The sequence below is a fragment of the Gracilinanus agilis genome, chromosome 4 (assembly GCF_016433145.1).
Source record: "Gracilinanus agilis isolate LMUSP501 chromosome 4, AgileGrace, whole genome shotgun sequence".
NCBI lineage: Eukaryota > Metazoa > Chordata > Mammalia > Didelphimorphia > Didelphidae > Gracilinanus > Gracilinanus agilis.
The window spans coordinates 63,104,948-63,124,656 of NC_058133.1; the positions used below are offsets into that span (position 1 = coordinate 63,104,948).

The 19,709-nt window shown below is 36.6% G+C and overlaps 1 protein-coding gene across 1 annotated transcript; it reads left to right on the plus strand.

Moving 5' to 3' along the window:
- The first annotated feature begins 318 nt into the window (after positions 1-318).
- Positions 319-19,444, plus strand: BLZF1 (basic leucine zipper nuclear factor 1). The gene is made up of 7 exons (XM_044672199.1): positions 319-394; positions 2,659-2,735; positions 7,444-7,886; positions 12,496-12,695; positions 14,460-14,588; positions 16,768-16,987; positions 18,070-19,444. Exons 2-7 carry the CDS (start codon positions 2,705-2,707, stop codon positions 18,250-18,252), a joined length of 1,206 nt encoding a protein of 401 aa, XP_044528134.1. The 5' UTR covers positions 319-394; positions 2,659-2,704; the 3' UTR covers positions 18,253-19,444.
- The last annotated feature ends 265 nt before the right edge of the window (positions 19,445-19,709 follow it).

Below are 19,709 nucleotides of genomic sequence, written 5' to 3' on the forward strand. Positions count from 1 at the left end.
TTGCCCTTCCCTTCCACGCCGTCGCTCCAGGCGACGTGACACCGCACTCCAGTCGTTGTCGTCTTAGCTTTTGCTTTATGTCCCTTTGACCCGGAAACGAAGGCTATTAAAGAACCAGAGTGACTTACGTTCCCGCAACTATTACTTTTGACAGGTAATTTGCCTTTAGTTTCCGTGACTGATGCCCCATGCCATTGTCGTTCGGTTTAAACATACACTTTGAACAGAAGCCCAGAACAATATTTCCATTAGAGGATGGAGATAACCCGGAAGCGAATCTCCCAGAAGCCGGAAAGTGTCAGAGAAGAAAGAAGCTAGGTTTTTCTGGCCGGCCGCGGGCGGCTGTGCAGCCCAAACAGTGAAAAGTGGGAGAAACAGCCCAGTGAAATCTACGGTAAGATCAACAGCCCACCCCCGCCTCCGATAAAGAGAATGAAAGAGGTGGTTGGGCTGTGGGGAGAGTGGTATAAGTTACTAATCAGGATTGAATGGGCAGTGTAGGCAGGGCCGGGGTCCTGTTTCCCCAGTCTGCGAGGCCAGAAAACATCATTAGGTGCCTCTTGTTCATGTTTTCATTACCTAATTTCGTTGGCATTCTTCGTGGGTGTCTTGTTGTGAGAAGTTCGGGAAAGAAGTTTCCGCGGGGGCCACGTTATGCTTTTCCCAAGAAGAGACAGTCTTGGACACCCTTCCCCTAAGATTAGAACCGAGGGGAGATTATAATATGTGGGGAATCCTTCAGATACAAAAAAACATGTGTCTGTCCATTCTGAGCCATTCGTTTTACCAAAGACCCTGAGAATCACTTTTTTGATTCTTCTGTGTATCCTGTCAGTAATAACTACCATTAAGTATTCTGTTATCATTAATAAGAATTTAATTATTTTTTTAATCCAAGGCAGAAGCCCCATACATCCCTGTTTAGATTGTGAAATGGTGCAGCGTCAACACATTGGTGGCAATGTTGATGACATTGTTGGAAGTCACTGCATTGGCATTAATTTGGTAATGATATTGCATCAGATTGGTTTTTCCATGCAAAGGATGCCTCTGGGTCTTAGAATTTTAGAGCTTAGGATACTTTAAAGGCCCATACTATTATATATAGCCATTCCTGACCTGTAAACTCTGGTGAATCTTATGTATAGATTAATTCATTAAAAAACAAAAGAAACCAAAAAAAAAAAAACACTTTTTTTCTCTAAACTGTTGTCAAGGGCAGCTGGGTAGCTCAGTGGATTGAGAGTCAGGCCTAGAGACTGGAGGTCCTAGGTTCAAATGTGACCTCAGATACTTCCCAGCTGTGTGACCCTGGGCAAGTCACTTGACCCTCATTGCCTCTCCTTACCATTCTTCTGCCTTGGAGCCAATACACAGTATTGACTCCAAGACGGAAGTTAAGGGTTTTATTTATTAAAAAAAAAAAAAAAAAAAAAAAAAAAGGAACTATTGTATCACCTATATTGTATTTCAAACATAAGTTAATGTTATTGTGATTATGAAAGCATAAATGTATTTAAAGTATTTAATTTCTAGAGCTTTTTATCATTTTGCATTTTCTTAATAAATGAATACTAATAGTACAACTACCGCCATGTGAAATCTGTTAATTTTTTTTTTTTTAGATTAAAAGAGAAATTCTTGTACTAGAAAGAAGTAAAAAAATCACTATCATAGGTGTTGGAACATTGGATTAAGAATCAAAATACCTGCTAGTTCCTTGACTTTATTCCTTGATCTATACTTCTCCTTGGGTGAATAACTTAACTTTTTTGATCCTCAGCCTCGTAGGATAATACTGAACTTTCTAAGGTCTTTTCTGACTCAAAAAAACAGTGGTACCCTAGTCCAACCCTCTTCTGTAGCATCCTATATGAGTTGCATTCAAGTCTGTCTCTGCTTGAACTCTTACTAAAATAGAGAACCTGTGGAGGAAATCTGTTCTGTTTTCAGACAGCTTTAATTATTATGGGGTTTTTGCTTATTTTGAACAAAAATCTGCCATCCTATGATATTCACTGATTGGCCTTGTTCTGTACTTTCGAACTAAGCAGAACAAATTATCCTTCTTTTTGACAGTCCTTCAAATAAAGGACATATATTATGTCCTCCTTAGTCTTTTTGTGAAGCTAATCCTTTATTTTCTCCAGCATTTTGCCACTAGCCTTATAGTTCTCTATAAAGAGATAAAACTGATACTATTAGTTGATAAAAGGAACTCCTATAGGTAGAAATTTCTTTTCCTTGTGTAAGTCTGCCCCTTCTCTGCAAATCTTAGAATTATGTAGGGCACTGAGACACTAAGGGACTTGTCTAGGGTCACACAGCCAGTAAATGTCAGGAGTAAGACTTGGACCTAGCTCTTCCTAGTTTCAAGTTCAGTTAGTTCTCTATCCATTTCACCATACTTCCTCCATCTACAGTTTGTTCATGTTTTGCCACATGTGCTATGCAGAATGAAAGCAATAATCCAGATTTCTGCCCAGCAGTACAAGATAGTGTAAGAGATTATATCACATAAAATCAAAGATCAGAGGTAACTGGGGTACATAGAATCTCACTGTAAAGGCAGTTTATAGTTTAGAATATTTCATGAAAGGAGACCGTTGTTGCATTAACTTAAATTTTGTTAATTCTTTTATGCTTATACATTTCTAGATTTTTCAGCAGCAGTCTTCTAGTAAAGTCCTTTGAATAAGGAAAAATGACTTCCTTAGAAAGCACTGAAGTAAAAGGTAAGTATTTTTTCATGCATAATAAAAAAGAATAGAATTTAAGAATTTAGTGTAATGTAAGAATTTAAGAACTTATAGTAATATGTTCATATAATACTACATTTTGTAATTTAGATGATTGGGCAATAAAGTATTAAATGTTACCATGATTTAAGTCATATTTGTCTGCTGTGGTTTTGTCAAATGCTATAAAAGTACATTTTTCAAATGTGCCCTTTCTGATAGAAGATTGATATAGACTAAATCAAGTATACAAGTAAATAGCAAGTAACAGATATACAAGATAGGTACAGATATCCTAACTTAAGCCAATCCTACCTACGAAAATTACTTTTAAACAGAGGATAAGGGGTGATCTTTTTCACAATGAAAGGATTTGTAGTTGCCCATTTAAAGGGCAAACTTCTCTAATGGTTTTTAATTATGAATTGATTTACAAAAATGTTATGTGCATGTAAATATATTTGCCTATAACTTTTCAGGAACCTCTTAATGTAAATTCATTTCACTAAGTATCTTTTGAACACCTCAAAAATATTTTGATAGACATTTGAGAAAATAGATGAGTGTAACATAGTCTTGACCTTTATGGAGCTTATAATCTACCATGAGTTAAGACAGATAAACAAATAAATATGCTACAATTAATATCCATTAAAAAGGTATGAAGTATTTTAGATGTTCAGAGAAAAGGAAACTTGATCTAAGAGTTTGGAGAAGGCTCCATGACGGAGAGATATTTAAACTGATCCTCCAGGGTTAAGTGTGATTTCACCACACAGAGATGCAAGAAGAGATAATGAGCCATCTAAAGATAGTTACACACTGAAATAATTTAAAATAAAAAGCAAAACATTCAGAATTTAGGGACATTAGATAAAATAGATTACAGTTCAGAAGGGATCATGCCTTTGTACTTGGCATTTAATAACTAGAAAAGACCTCAAATAAGGTAGAATTTTTAAATAGTTCTTTAAGGAATGAATGAAAGATGTTTCAAAGACTAGAAGGAAAAGTAAATCTCCCTTCTTTTGCACCTAGAAGCAGTTTCATAGCCAAACTCCTTGAAGCCATCTCCACCCCAGTCTTCTCCTTAACCTGCTCACTTCTCTCTTGCAATCCCACTTCTTAATTCTTCCCTTTACAAGAACTGCTCTCCAGAATTACTGAAGTTCTTTTTTATTGCAAACTCAGTGGATTTTTCTCAGTCTAGCTCTTGATCTGAACATCTCAGGAATAATCCTTTTCCTTTGACTCCTGATATTTCTCTCTACTGTTGCTTCTCCAATTATTCCTTCAGTTGCCTTTGCTAGATCGTCATTTTTCTAACCATAGCCATCTTCTAAGGCTCTACCTTGGGCCCCTATCTCAACTCTCTTTACAATCTTTTGATGCAGATGACTCCCAAATCTGCCTGTCCCTAAGCTTTTTTTCTGAACTGAAATCAGCTCAACATCACCATTTTCTTCAAGAACATTTCTACATCTAGATATCCCAAAGACTTCTCAGACTCAGCAACATTCAAAACAACTTATCTCCCCCCGGAAAAAAATTCACTACTCTTCCAAACTTCCTATTTCATTTAATCATACAACCAATCTTCCAGTCTCCCCCATATACCATCTTCAGGCATTTCCTCAACTCTTCACTCTCCTTTGTTCTATTAGCTTTATCCATATCCTTCCCAAACTAGTGCCCAAAAGTGCTCTTTTGCCCATTTTAAAAATTCCATTTTTAGGACTTGATATACAAGGAATCAGAGCAGCTTTAGATGCTTTTTCCATTTGGAAAGATGTTAAAATCTTTAAAGATTAAGTAGTGTCCTGTGTTGTTATGGCTTTACATTTCAAAAACCATTTAAGGACTCCTACAGTGAATTTGGATGGAGATTAAGAAGGACTTTGCTATAACACCATCAGTTTGACTGTTCTAAATTAAATAGAGCTACAGTGAAACTTTATTACTATAGCTGTGTCTTTGAGGTTTCTCGTAAATTTTCTTTTGTTTGACAGCAATTCTGTCTCAAGTTTTTAAAAGTTTTTTTATGCTTAGAAAGTTTTGCTTCACATTCAATGAAGGTATTTGCTTTGGGGTAACACATCAATATATTCATTTAGAGACTGGTACAGTCCCCAGCCACATTGAGTAAAGCAGTACATAGTAGAACTGCTTATGTACAATTCATTTGGCTACCTGAGATCTACATGCATCTTCTGTATTCACAATTCAATTTTAAGCAACTTGAACATAAGGACTATTTCTTATGTCTTTGTGTCCCTGGTGTTTATCCCATATGCAATAAATGCTTATTGGTTGTGCTGTTGATGATGAGGAATCAGGCTCATTATGAACATCATTTGTTGTATTGTGCTGTAATATGTTAGTTTTTCTGTCCCTTTCTGAGCACAAGTATGCCTACATCAGCGATTTTTCTCTTTCTAATTTTTTTCCTAATCTTTAGTGGCCTGGGAAATAAGATAACCAAGGTTGTTAAGAGTTGTGCATAAAATAAAAAACAATATGCTTTAAATATTGATGTAAGGGCATCCTCTTTCAAGGAAAATGCATTGATTTTAATGCCTAGTCTTTATGACAGCTATTTCAGATTCCTCCTATTTTGCTTCTGTGGGGTTTTGTTGTTGTTGTTGGAGGTTTTGGGCAGGGGGGTGTTAGATTTTGTTTGTTTGTTTGTTTTTTGGCTGGGCTTAATATGACTGACATCAGAAATCTGACCTTTAGATAAGCAGGATGTTACTGAATAAGTTAATATGGTACCTAATGGCTAGGCTTAACTACATGCTCAAAATTCCCAGGCATTTTTTAATTTATCTCATTGCCAAATTCCAAAATCAGGTGTGGTCTATTCATTGAATCAGTGTTATTTCTTTCTCAGGAGAATGACAAAGTAAAGCATTTCCTAGTTTATTCACTTTAAGACCGGGTGGAAGGGAATAATCTGATCTGTGAATGTTTTTTATTTCCTGTGTTAATTTCAAAATATAAGGAGGAAGCCAGTTCCAGTCAACTGATATTTGCCAAAGATATAATATGAATTCAGGACTATTAAACATTGTATAGGATAGAAAAGAAGCATAAGATACAGGCGTATTGTCCTTGAGAGCTTAGGCTCATAAAGAGACATGAAAAAATTATAAAGTGGTAAAACCTAAGTTTATGTTCCAGAATAAAATAATTTAGCCAGTATTTTGCTTTATAAATCAGAAGTCAGAGATCACTATGACTGGAGCAATCAAGGATATCATAGAGAAGGAGATGGGACTGAATCCTAACATATGAGTGAGAATTAGGAAGAAAAAAAAAAATAGGGAAGCCATCCTAGAAGAGTAGGACATGACAGAGAAAAAGACATGTTTTTGAAAGTAAGATGAGCAGCTAAGTGGCTCAATGGATAGAGGGGCACACCTAGAGAAGGGAGGTCCTAGGTTCAAATGTGACTTCAGTCACTTCCTAGCTGTGTGACTCTTGTCATTTGGCCCTAGTTGCCAAACCTCTAAGACTTTTCTGCCTTGGAACCAATACTTAGTACTGATTTTAAGACAGAAGGTAAAGATTTTTTTTTTTTAAGTCAGAAAGAAAGGAAATGAATTATTACCTTGATTTTTTTTCCCCCATTTAATAGAAAAAAATCTAGGTAAATGCTTGCAGTTTTATTTACATGTAATTCAGTTCTTTACAATGTAATGGTATCCACCAGTAATTTGGGAACTTTTGTACAGTAATTTTATGTGTCCTTAATTTACTGACTAGTGTATAAGGTTGTTTGTTTTTTTTTCCTGAAAGATTATAGATTTAGGGAAGGAGTGAGTTGGGTGGCCTAGCCCTTACCACTCTTCTTCCTTGGAGCCAATACACAGTATTCCCAGACAGAAAGTAAAAGTTTAAAAAAAAAAAAGATTATAGATTGGGGCCAGATGAAAGATAGCTTTGAACCCCACCCCTGAGATTCATATATCTTTCTTCTTGTAATGGGGGAACCAGTAAAGGTTTTGAATAGAGAATTGACATGAAAAAAAATAATGTTGAAGGAATATGAATCTGGTGGCAGTTAAGCAGAATTTTATAATTGCAGCAGGTGATTATTGAACATATAGAGTTTACTCTTACACTGAATTCTTCCCATAGTCCAAAATAAAAAATAAATAAAAGAAACTCTCTCTTCTTTACCACCACCACCCCCAAATACTGCTACAAGTTACAAAAAATAAACTGGTCCTATTTAGGGGTAGACAAGCTAACATTTTACTTATATTTCTGTGGCTACTATAACACTAATTGGTAAAGGAAGAAAGACTATTCACTTGTGAAAAATCTAATGAAATGAGAGGTAAATCCTTTGAGAAAATGTGTATATTTTTAGGTGGAGCGGTAGATAGATCCTTAGTCTTGAAGTCAAATAGACATCAAATCCTACCTCATACATTCCTTAGCTGGGTGACTGTGGGGAAATCCCTTAATCTTTCTGTGCCTCAGTTTCCTCATTGGTAAAATGAGAATAATAATAGTTTCTCCCTGTCAGTTTTGTTGTGAGGATAAAATGAGATAATATTTGTAAAGCACTTTGCAAACCTTAAAGCACTATGTCAATGCTAGCTATGAATTATTATTTAATATCAATAATTTTAAATTATAAAGCAGAGCAGAACAATTTTATTAGTAAATTCTTGTTCCTTTGTTTTCCACATGATAGTAAGTCCTCCTTCTGTACCAATCCGTGGAGCTGGAGATGGAATGGAAACTGAGCAGCCACATAAGTCTGTGGAAGTTACCTCTGGAGCTCATTCCCTAAGCTGTCACAACCTCCGAAGCCCACGGAAGAAACCCATTCCATCGCTGAGCCCAGGAGTGCTTCAGTTGGGCAAGGTTATTGCTGACAAAGCTATAGAAGTCGAAGCTGTTCGGATCCTGGTTCCCAAAGCTGCAATAACCCATGATATCCCTGCCAAAAATGCCAAACTGGTTAAGTCTCTGGGACATCATAAAGGAGAGCTTTTAGGTCAAGCAGATGGAGTCCTAGATCCCAGAAAAGAGGTGTCAGAGCTAAAAAATAGAATGGAAAAGCTCAAGAACTCTGAAAAGAGATTGCTGCAGGATAAAGAAGGGCTTTCCAACCAGCTCCGAGTACAGACAGAGGTAAGAATAGCCTTAGGGAGTAATACTCTTTACACTTGAAACCTCCAAGGTCTTGACATTACACGAAGTGTATTTACAGGACATTTTTTCCCTCCCTGCACATTGAGAAATGCTATTACAGCACCCTCCGCTGCCTCCAAAACACACACACATATACCCTGTCACACCTACTCCAAGTTTCTGGAAGTAGGACTAGAATTTGGATTTTCTTGATTCCCTTCAGTTAGAAATGATTTTGCTTAAATTACTCAGCACTTTGGAACTCTCCTTTGTACTTATCCCATTCTATCTTATGTTATAGTTATTTCTGTAAGGGTCTTTATCATTTAGTTTGAGAGCAAGAATTTTATCTAGTGCTGTATAGAATCTTTACACATACATCAACTTTAGGAGCATGTGATTTAGCTGGTCTGAGGACAACCCTCACATCACAATGCCAAGGTGCAGCCTCCCTATAACTTACAGTTAGAACATAGATTAAAGCTCAGATAAGTTGAGGAATGTGGTCATAATAATGCATATATTGAGTAACAGGTCAGGATTTGAACTCAGGTTCTCTTGACTCCAAGCCTAGTACTCCACAATGCCATGCTAATTCACACATGCTTTGTACATAGTAGATGCTGTATAAGTATTTGTATAAAATATAAATATTTGAATTTAAGTAGTGATTCAGTGTTATAGGTTGATCAGACCAATTCCAAGGGTTAGAGAGGTGATCAGATTAAAGAAATAGTAATGTTCTTATTTTCCTACACCACTAAAAGGTGAAAGCAAAGCCAACACTCAGCTTGCAGGGAGGACTGGAGTAACTGACAGGTCTTGGATGGATGAATAATGGGTACGGGAAGTTCAGCTATTCCTCTCAGCTTGGATACTCCAAATAAAATTCGTCATCCTCCAGGCCCTCTAAGTTTCTTCAGGTCCTATACTTGCTTTCTCTGTGTGCAAATAAGTACCTATAACCATGTGAGGATAAGAGGTTTTTGGCAGCAATGTGATTTGAGGCTGGTTTGTGCCAAAACTTGTTTTGCTTTTTTTGAGACTTTTTTTGGCAGGGAGGGGAGGGTTGGGGGATGACTCTTATTCTTGAAGTGTTCTTGAGGAATTATAAGTACTAATTGGCCAGTAGTATTTGTCCAAATTTGTAGATGATCTTTCTGAGTGAGTACTAACTGACCATACTATTAGACACTAGTTGATGGATTTCTGTACTTTTAATATGTGTCTGACCCACATTTATCTCTTGGGTAGCCCTCTGTTGTCAGAGGGAACCTATGATGGGCTAATTAACATAATTAATCTAAGGATGACATATGGCTAGTGACTTTGGGAGATGGTGGTTATCTCAAGATGGTAAATTGACTGATTGGATACAAATAAACATCCTAAAGCCAACCTTGAAGGAAGGAAAGGAGAAAAATTGTATTTGCTTACAAAACCTTTTGTAAAGGGAAAAGGAAAGGGAAAAATCTTGAACTTTTAACAAACTAATTTAAAGCAGAATTCCTTCAAAGACTAACTCAACATCAGGTACAGGATCTAAAGAAACTTGGCAGGCCTGGAGGAGAGTGAATTTTATTTGGAAGTATCCAAGCTGAGGAGAGTAGCTAAGCCTCCTATACTTGTTATTCATCCAAGATCTGGCAGTCACTTCAGTCCTCCCTATAAGCTGAGAATTGGTTTTGCTTTCACCTTTTAGTGCTGTGGGAAAATAACCAAAAAGGAATATAATAAACTCTACTTGATGGAAAAATGTCTTCTACTTAGAAAAGGAATCTCCCAAATTTGGGGTTTGCTATTGTAGTTACAGTAGAGAGCAACAACCACAATAATAATATAGTCTTGACTGAACATACAAGCTGCTCTTCTGCATATAGAAATTCATATTTTTCAATATAATCTTAAACCACAGCATGGATTACACCAGTCAAAATAAGGTAATGCCCAGTGAAAAGCAGGTCCTCTAGAATCCTGGTCCATCAGTATTTATTACTTGCTTATTTTGTAGACTAAAGTAAGATGTCAAAGGGCATTTTAGCCAAAGATAGAAAAAATATATCAGTGACATCTAATATAAGTAATAAAGGAATATTTGAGGCCTGCAAATCTCACATATGATATCCATATATCAATTACTTAGAGGACATGAGCTAATGGCTACTTACAAAGTAGGGATGATAATTAGCACCTACCTTACAGGATTGTGTGGATCAAATAAGACAATATATTTAAGATGTTTTGCACAACTTAAAGTAGTGTATAAATGATGATGGTGATGATGATGGTGGTGGTGGTGGTGGTGGTGGTGGAAAGATGCAGGGTGTGATGTTAGTTTCCAGATCTGCTACCAGATCTTTGTTTAACCTAGTTAGGTTTCCAAGATTGACCATATGGAGAACTCTACCTTGATTGTCAACAAGATCAGAATGCATCTAAAAAAATGGCCAGCTCATAACAATTGGAAGCTAAAGGCAGTCTTCAGTCAATCAACAAGCATTTGTAAGAATTTAAATGTAGGTTCTATGCTAAATATGAAAGTTCTAAAGTAATATTGTGGTCGCTGATTTTTTAAAAAAAATTAACTCTTTAAGTCACAAGTCTGTTAGCTGCACTTAACAATTTAGTTTAATAGAGATATAGTAAAAGAGAGAAATGTAGGAAGGAAGTAGAAAATATTGCCTAGCTAAAAACCCTATAATTTCAGTTCAAAGAAGTCTAGCTCACTACCCGACAAGGACTCTCAAGCCCCAATCTCCATGTGGTATCATGGTAGTCTCTTAAGCTAGGAGTACCAATGGTGTCTTCAGCAAGGGTTCCACCAACACAGCCTCCTCCAGGAAAGGAAGGCCTCTCCAGAACCAGTCTCTCCAGAAGCCAGGAAAGGAAGACCAGCTACTGACCCAGCAAGCCACCGCAGGATCCAGGGAAAAAGTCTCCTCTTTCGGTCTAGCTCACCAACACAGAGTGTCCAAAGATGAGTTCCAAAGGAGAAGTCCCCTGGACAGAGGAAGTTCAGGACTTTTTATAGTCCTTTTTTCAATGTCACTTCTTGTCCTTTCCCCACTTTACAGGAACCAATCACAGTCTTTCAATTTGCCTAGCACTGCCCAGGGGTGGGGCAGTGGCCTGTGGGGCAGTGGCCTCTGGACTTGTCATCCTATCTTCACACATTTATTAAATGACTGCCATGTGACTACTCTATAAAATACAATTGGGAATACAAAGACAAATGAAGTAGGCTTTGCCCTAGAGGAAGTTGATTTTGATGAGAGGAAAACACATAGAAGTAAATTCACTCATGAACATATAAATATGGAGGTACATACCTAGTAACAAATGCTAGAACTGGGACCAGTAAGGCAGGCAGCATTTGAGCCAAAGTTTGACCAAAGCAGGGGAGGTGAAGAAGGCACACTTAGGCATGGGAACCAAGAAAGTGGGCAAAAAACAGCCAGAGAAGGGAGGCTACACACAGGGGTAGAAGAGAAGCCAGTCTTACAGAAACACCAGATCCAAGTGGACAGAAATGTGTAATAGGTCTAGAAAGGGATGTTAAAGACAGATTGTGAAGAGCCTTAAGTGACAACCTGGTGTTTGCATTTTATTATAGAGGCATCAGAGAGCCATAAGACTTTTTGATGAGGGGGATGACTTATGCTTTGGGAAGATCACTTTGGCAGCTGTGTAGATTTGAGAGGGGAAGAAATTAGAAACAGGGAAATGAGTTAGGAGGCAGTTAAAATAGGAAAGAAGTGATAAGGCCTAGCCTAGGTGGCAGAAAGAGTAGAGAAAAGGGGATGGAACCATGCAAGAGATATTGTGGAGGAAAAATCAGTCAGACTGGTTAACTGATTTGCTATGGACTAGAATTAAGGAAAAGTTGAACTCTGAACCCTTGTGAGCAAAAGGATAATAGTACCTGTGTTTTAGGGAAATTAGAGAGAAAAGTGAGTTTAAAGAACACTCTTGTGTATGTATGATTTTAATCATTGTGGTTGTGATTGAGTAAAGATTCACTCTTTCCCCCTTGTCGATAGCAGACTGTGAGCCTCCTGACTAAAAAATAGAAAAACTGTATAAAGTAGTTGATAGCACTTTCAATGGTTGTCATTTAGAGGGGAGTGATTAAATTTGGGGAGACTCATTGCCATGTTAATGCCAGGGGATAATAGATTTTCCAGTCATAATTTTCGGAGACTGTCTCCTAAGTCTTAGGGGGTTGTACTGATAGAAGGAATACTCTCACCAAGAATATATTGGTGATTTTCTTCACTCAGTAAATGTCCCTATGTATAGTACACTATACTAGGCACTAGGAGAAATGATAAATAAGGTATCATCTCTGACCTCAAAAAGTTGATTTGTGCCATTTTACTCGAAGTTTATACCAAAACTGTACAGATCTGGGTATACGAGTAGCTTAGATTTGAAGTTGAAAAACATTATGTAAGATATTCTAAGTTGTTCTGGTGAACATAATCCTGTGTTCCGTACTATTTTCACAAACTGAATTTTTTATCTTAGAACCCTATTCCATGTTACTTCATTAAAGTTAATTATTTTAATTAATTAGTCTTTACCCTGAATTATTGATGTTCTTTTCTAGGTGAATCGTGAATTAAAGAAGTTGTTAGTGGCTTCTGTTGGGGATGATCTGCAGTATCATTTTGAACGTTTGGCTCGTGAGAAAAATCAGCTTATTTTAGAAAATGAGGCCCTGGGCCGGAATACAGCTCAGCTCTCTGAACAGTTAGAACGTATGTCTATACAGTGTGATGTGTGGCGAAGTAAATTTCTAGCAAGCAGGTACTGTGCCATTTCACTAGTTCTGTGCATATTTCAAGCCTTTGATCCATAGACACATAAAAACAATTCATTGTTGAGAAATATTGAGGTTTTGAATTTAAAGATTTATAAGTATGTTATCCTAAAACCTTTCATTTAGGGATGTCAGCACATAAAAGCTATTACAAGATATACTTTCTCCTATAGTAATACCATATATTTATTTAGTTTTTTCCTAGTTACAGGGTATTTTTTATTTATTATTTTTATTTTATTTTCTGAGGTTAGCAATTCAAGTTTTATTATCTGCATTGTGAAAATGAGGATAGGGACAGATTTCCAGATAGGGAACTGTTCTTCACTTCCCATGTAACAATAGAATAATAAGAACAGAAGAAAACCAACTCTTTTTAAGTCTCTTTTCAGTAGGCTTCCCAGTACTTTCTCTATTAGTGTCAATAAATCAAGAAGTAATAGGAACTATAAAACTTGCACCAGAATCAAGAATCCTGAATTACTTGTGTACAGATTGGTATAGCTTTGGTTGTCTGGGCAAAAGACCACCCACAGACACCATTTTCCCCCTTGCTCTCTTACTAGAGACTTCAGATAGCAAGGGAGGACTCTTACCAGACTTAATAGCAAAACTAGGAGAGCTGTTACTTCTTCTGAAAACACTAATGAGGTGTTATATTTTCTTAAAATACACTATATTAAGAATAAAAATAGCAACATTCTAATTATAAGAATACTACAAAAAAAAAAACCAGGCTTTTGGGCCATCTAGAGAAACCTGGATTATACTTTAAACAGAACTACAGGAGTGTAGATTTGTGGCTGGAGAACTGCCCTAGGGGCCAGGAAGCCCTCAGTTTGAGTTCTGCTTTAGCACAGACCAGCTGTTTAACTGGGCTGAGCAGGTACTGGTCCACATTAGTAAAAGTTTCATTACAAAGATTCTGATACAATGTAATTTCAGATCCAATTTGCCCTCCCCTTCCCAAACCCCCAAACAGTAAAAGCAAACACAAAAGGTGTGGAAGGAATGCTTAAAAGCAATACCCCATGTTTCAAATCTGTGAAAGATAATTCACCAGAGATTTTTAAATGAGTTGTATTCTAAACATTCTAATATAGAATTGACTTTTTGGGAAAGATAGGTTATAATTGATTTTGTAAAAATACTAAAAGTTCATTGATTTTCATTGAGCTACTTAAAAAAATCCTATTCATGATTCATTTATAGCTCTTGAAAAGCTTATTGCTGAATGAACAATAATGAAGCTTGTTGTTTGTTTTATTTACCTTCTAATAGCATTTGAAAAGAATTACTGTCTCTCTTTGTCAAATCCTTGTTAAATTTAAATTTTGAGAGTGCATGAGACATTAATTGCAAAATACTTTTCACTTTATACTGTTAAGTGATCTCAGTGAAAAAGCAGAATTTTGAGACCTTAGTTGTTATTCATGTGGTTGTTAGTTGGGAGGAAAAAAAACAAAATTTGAGATTTGATAATTCTAGAATAAGACTGTCAGACATCTGCAGGAATCATTATATTCAACTTGTGGTCTTTTCCTCTGTTGTCTTATACATAACTTTATTGGAAACCTTCCACAAGCACCAAACTAAATTAAATTAATCAAGATTTTTAAAGATATTTCCATCTATGTCAAAACTAATTTGTCAATTGGAAAATAATAGTGTTGTGTAGGGTTTGGGGGGGAGGGTTGTTTGCTTTACTTCTAAAAAAGATTTTATTCATGGGGATATATCATCTTTTGCAGGGTTATGGCTGATGAATTAACAAATGCCAGAGTAGCTTTACAGCGTCAAAGCCGCGATGCTCAGAGTGCTATCCAAGACCTCCTCAGTGAACGGGAACAATTCCGACAGGAAATGATTGATACTCAGAAGTACGTCACAGTTACATTATGTTCTCTGTGGATTTTCTCCCCAAACCTGGGCTTCCCTTTGAAGTTTCTTCTGCATTTGTTCATTTGTTAAACTGTCTGCACTGTGTCTGAAGTTTCTATCTCCATGCTGGGAAATTCTCTGAGAACACATGTAGAATGTGCTTTTGAGCCTGCTTACTCTAGAAAGCTTTTTGAGATGATGCAGAAAATATCAGAAGGAATGTCCCTTACATGCTTTTGAATACTTAATTTCAGACTTCAGAGAAGTTAGTTACCAGTTACCAGTTTACATTCTTACAAGTCTGGTGTTGTTTCATAGATTTGGTTCAATTCAACAACATTTATTAAGTACCTGCTATGTTTTTAATAGGTATTAGGGTACAAACACAAAATTAATAAGTCTCTGACCTCAAGCAGCTTTATATTTTGATTCAGTCACTCACTAAGGGGAAATAAAATGTAAGCAGCCTGTAAAGATACACTAAAGCCTAATTACGAAGAGCTTTAAATGCTTTGTATTTTACCTTAGGCACACTAGAGCCACTGAAGTTTCTTAAGTGAGGAAGTGAAGTGGTCAGACTTAAGCTTTAAGAATTAAAACTGGGATGCTATGTGGAGGTTAGGCTAAAAAAAGACTAGAGACAGAGAACAATTAGGCTGTTTTAATTAATAGTTTTGATAAGAAATCATGACTAAGGATGTGACCCTATGGGTGGAGGCTAGGAGATGGATATATTGTGTAGAGATACTAGTAGTTACTAAAGAGTTAAAATTTTATATTATGCTATTCCGGGTTATAACATGACTTTGTGAAAACATTGCCTATTGTGGTAGAGCCAGTTTCAGACTGTGCCTCTTGCAGTCACCCACTATATGGCCATGATTAAATGACTAAACCTCTCTAAGCCTCAGTTTTGCTGTGTGTAATACAGAGATAATCCCTCCAGCATCTACCTCACAGGGTTGTTGAAAAGGCTTTGGGGTCTAGAGTCATGTGCAGTAAAAATCCTAAATCACAATCACTCTTGAACATCCTTTTGATTTCTCATCAAATACAATAGCACGTGTCATTAAACAGTGATAGCTAGAAATACGTATGATGTCTTTAAAGGAAAGGTCAGATGGGTCTGAAATGGTTGCTATGGAAATAATTATCAGTTCTCTTTTTCACTACACCCATTTAAGCTTTTAATCAGAATAGATGTTGTAACCAGGACTTGTACTCAAAGGGATAAACCAAGCCAAGGTATGTATTTAGAGGGGGAAAGGCTTCTTACAGCAGGTGGTGTTACTAGGGCATGACCACACTACCACAGAAGCATTTCTTCTTCCTTTTTCACCATGAGTTAAGAAAGGCCTTAAATCAAAAGGAGAATCCATGCAAGGCTGGTCTAGCTGGCCAAGAATGCTGGGAAAGCCAAATGTGGTGGATCCTCTCCTTACTTCTACCAGCCTAATAAGCAAAATGGGGCAGACTATCTACAGGAAGGATAAAGAGATCCTGTAATCACCTTCAGCAAAGCAAGGTGCTCACACATGAGAGGCTTAATGTGAGCCTCCTGCTGCAGAATACACTCATTGAGATGGCATGAAAAGAAGAGTGGGTAGAATTACCCATGCTATTTAAATCATCCTGTGCTTCCCACACATATACTAACACACACAAATGTCATATAGTTGGGTTTGCAGAAGTTAAATGTGCATATAACATAACTTCGTTGTAATATAGATATGCCTTGACAACTTGGAGATGCTTATATAAATGCCAGACATCATTATTACCATTTCCTTCTAGAGCAGGGGTCGGCAACCTTTTTGGCCGTGAGAGCCATAAACACCACTTTTTAAAATGCAATTTCATGAGAGCCGTACAGTGCTCACTGTGCGCCCTTGTAGCAGCGCCTGAAAAAAAATTGACTTTATGGCTCCTGCAGAAAGAGCCATACGTTGCTGACCCCTGGTCTATAGTAAGCAGAATCTGAGCCAGACTTCTTTTGTCAGCTAACTTACCTACCCTCCCATACCAAGTTTGTCTGTTTTGTCTGGATTTTTCTTTTGTTTTATTTGAACTCTATAGTGAAGCATTATACAAATTCAAATAAATGTTTCTTTTTATACTTTGTATACTTGGCTCGTAATAAGATGTCATCTTATTATTCAGTGTATGTTTCTGTTGCAGATTACTGGAGGAACTCTTGGTTTCTTTGCAGTGGGGTAGAGAGCAGACTTACTACCCTAGTGAACAACCCCACAGCACTGCAGAGCTAGCATCCACAAATCACAAATTGGCCACAGCACTGAATTCCCATCTCCTTGGAAATGTCGGCACTAAGACTCCAAAAAAGGCTTCACCCACATTTGAATTCTGTAGTACTCCAGCAGAGAAAATGGCTGAAACAGTAAGTTATTTTCAGAACTGTTGTCGCTTGAGCTTCTAGAAAGGGATCCTGTGAGAGCCAGTGGTTGTTAGGGGGAAAACATCAGCCTTGAAATCAAGAGCCCCAAGTTCTAGGCCCGGCTGTAGTGCTAAGTGGTAATGGGAAACTTAGTCAACACACTCTTTGAGTCACTTCTTCCTCATCTATAAAATGTGTAAGGGTACAGTTGTTTTTAAGGCAGTCCTATTGCCTAGGTAGTGACACAATTACTACAACTCTGGAAATCAAACTTTGTAGTTTCTGTGTGCCTGATTCTGAGCAATCATAATAACCAAAAATGAATTCTTTGTCTATGTCATCACTCTTACAAACCACATGCAAATATGACTATCAAAAGAGACAAAGTCACCCAATTGCACACGTATCAGTTTAGACAGATTTATAGAATGACATGCAACCACGTCAGCAGCGGTACAAGAGCCATCCTTTCATGTCTCCTTTGACAGTATTATAAGGAAGACACGTTTGTCTCATTTACCTTCTCTGATTATACTAAACGTTTATAGTAGGTGGTCACTTGGGAATTTTTCCTGTTTCTCACTAAGACCTCTGAATGTGTCACTTCTTTTCTGGGAAAGAATTCTCTGAGCCAATGAATCATTCCAGTTTTGCCTAACTTTTTTTTTTTTCAGTTAAGTGAGTGGGGGTAGGGAAAAAAAGCCTTTTGTACTTAAAATTACTTTATAGTCTAAAAACTCACATTTAATTTTTTTAATTATTCAAACACCTTGCTCCCCCAAACCCGGCACCCAATGAGATTGTGCGTTTGTTTTAAGGTAAAGGTGGAAAATCATTAACTTGTTATTGATCATTCTCTAGGTGCAAGGTACTGTAACTAGTCATTGTTAATTTGTGAACCTTTTTATCTTCTTGCCTCATGTTTAACACTCATTTTTTATATTAAATTGTTAGTAGTAGTTACATAATGTTTAATAAGGCTAAGAACTTTTAGAGCAATATTCCTTTTCAATATGCCATTTTATTATCTTAATGTTGAAACACATGTACTGCTTGCATCTGATCCGAGCTTTTATTTCCCCTAGATTCTGCGAATTTTAGATCCAGCTACCTATACAGAAAGCTCATCTGAAATATTTTCAGAGTCTTCACCAGCCACTTTGCTTTCTACAAAAAAAAATATTGGACGATTCCATCCATATACCAGATATGAAAATATAACTTTCAACTGTTGCAATCACTGCCAGGGAGAACTTATTGCCCTTTAAAAGAAGTCAAGTCAATGTCTTCAAAATGTCCTAGAATCTCTTATCATACTAGAGATAACTATAACTGTTTTGGGGTTAGGGTTAGGCTACCATGTAATGGCACTCTTTCTACTTAAATACTGGATTTCTCCAAAGAACTTCCATGTAATGAACTTTAAATCTTTTTCATAGATATCTACTCAGGGTATAAAAAGCACAAAACTCAAAAAATGTTAATTGACAATAATGCAAGCTTTCCCAAGCTTCACACTGTGCTTTCCTTAAAAAGGTAATCTTGGAGTTCACTTGGTAATTGAGATTTAGAAATCTCTCCAAAAGGTAGAATTCAGTTTAATTCTAAAGCTTCTCCAGGACCAGATTATTACTTACCTCCACTGGATTTGTGCAATGGTTTTTGTGCTCCTATTAAAATCCAAAATGATTACATTGATTTTTCTACCAGTTTATAAGTCTCCCCCTGCCCCCCTCCAAAAATATGCCATAGGCAATTTTGAAAAATGTTTTCCTTACTGGAAAGGAGGAAAAATGTTATAAGCTAGATGATTCTGAATAAACGATTGATAAGAAGGTATGTTGTTCAACATAAAGTGTACATGTAATATTGGGAGTTTTTTAGATTGAGACTGATAGAGGAAAGAAGTGACAATTTTAACCATTAAACTGAATTGTAGCAAATGTGATGCACAATAGTGGTGATATTGAACGTATATTTTACTTGTTTTTCAAAGAAATATGCTAGTCTTGATTTGTACAGATCTGGGTAATATGACTTTAAAGAGACCCCTTAAATTTGAAAGACCCTGTCTGTACAGCATGTATTTTTTTAAATAATGTAACATAACAGACTATTAATATCTTTATAAGCCCAAAGAAGAAAATCAGTCCATTGATTGAAACTTTGTTTTTAGCATTGTATTATTATGTATCAGTGATCGAGTCCTTAAAAACAGTTCATTTTATGCCTTGATACAGGGCTCATTTAAAATAGTCACCTATGTTAATTATACCAAATCATGCAGATGAGTTACAGAAGTGCCTATTAGAAGAGAAATCTTCAATGGTCAGGTATAAATATAATGTATTGAATATGTATGTTTTTTTGTCAACTGAATAATTGTTTCTGGCTGTTGTGTTTGGATTAATTTATTGTTTCAAATGGCAATAAATGTATTTACCTTCTCCAGTTGTAAAACTGCTATGTTTATTTTTACTATAATGTTCACCATGAATGTTGGTACTACTCTAGGTCAAAGTTTGGTCGGCCTCGGAATCAGAACTGGATCCTCCCCAATTATCTCCTTTGCATAACCTTTTAGCTGTGATTTTTAACTTTACCATCTCCATATAGGCTTATAGTAGTCTAAACTATATAGCTAATCCCACTACAGCTGGAATGAGAGAAATAATTCAGGAGTTAATAAAACTGATACTAGAAATTAGTTATTTTTTGACAGGCA

Excerpts from the sequence above, each read along its gene's own strand:
- BLZF1 (XM_044672199.1), top strand. The coding sequence starts at position 2,705 with ATGACTTCCTTAGAAAGCACTGAAGTAAAAG. Across the intron at positions 2,736-7,443 it reads AGAAAGCACTGAAGTAAAAG|TAAGTCCTCCTTCTGTACCA; the intron begins GTAAGTATTTTT and ends TCCACATGATAG. Across the intron at positions 14,589-16,767 it reads GAAATGATTGATACTCAGAA|ATTACTGGAGGAACTCTTGG; the intron begins GTACGTCACAGT and ends TTTCTGTTGCAG.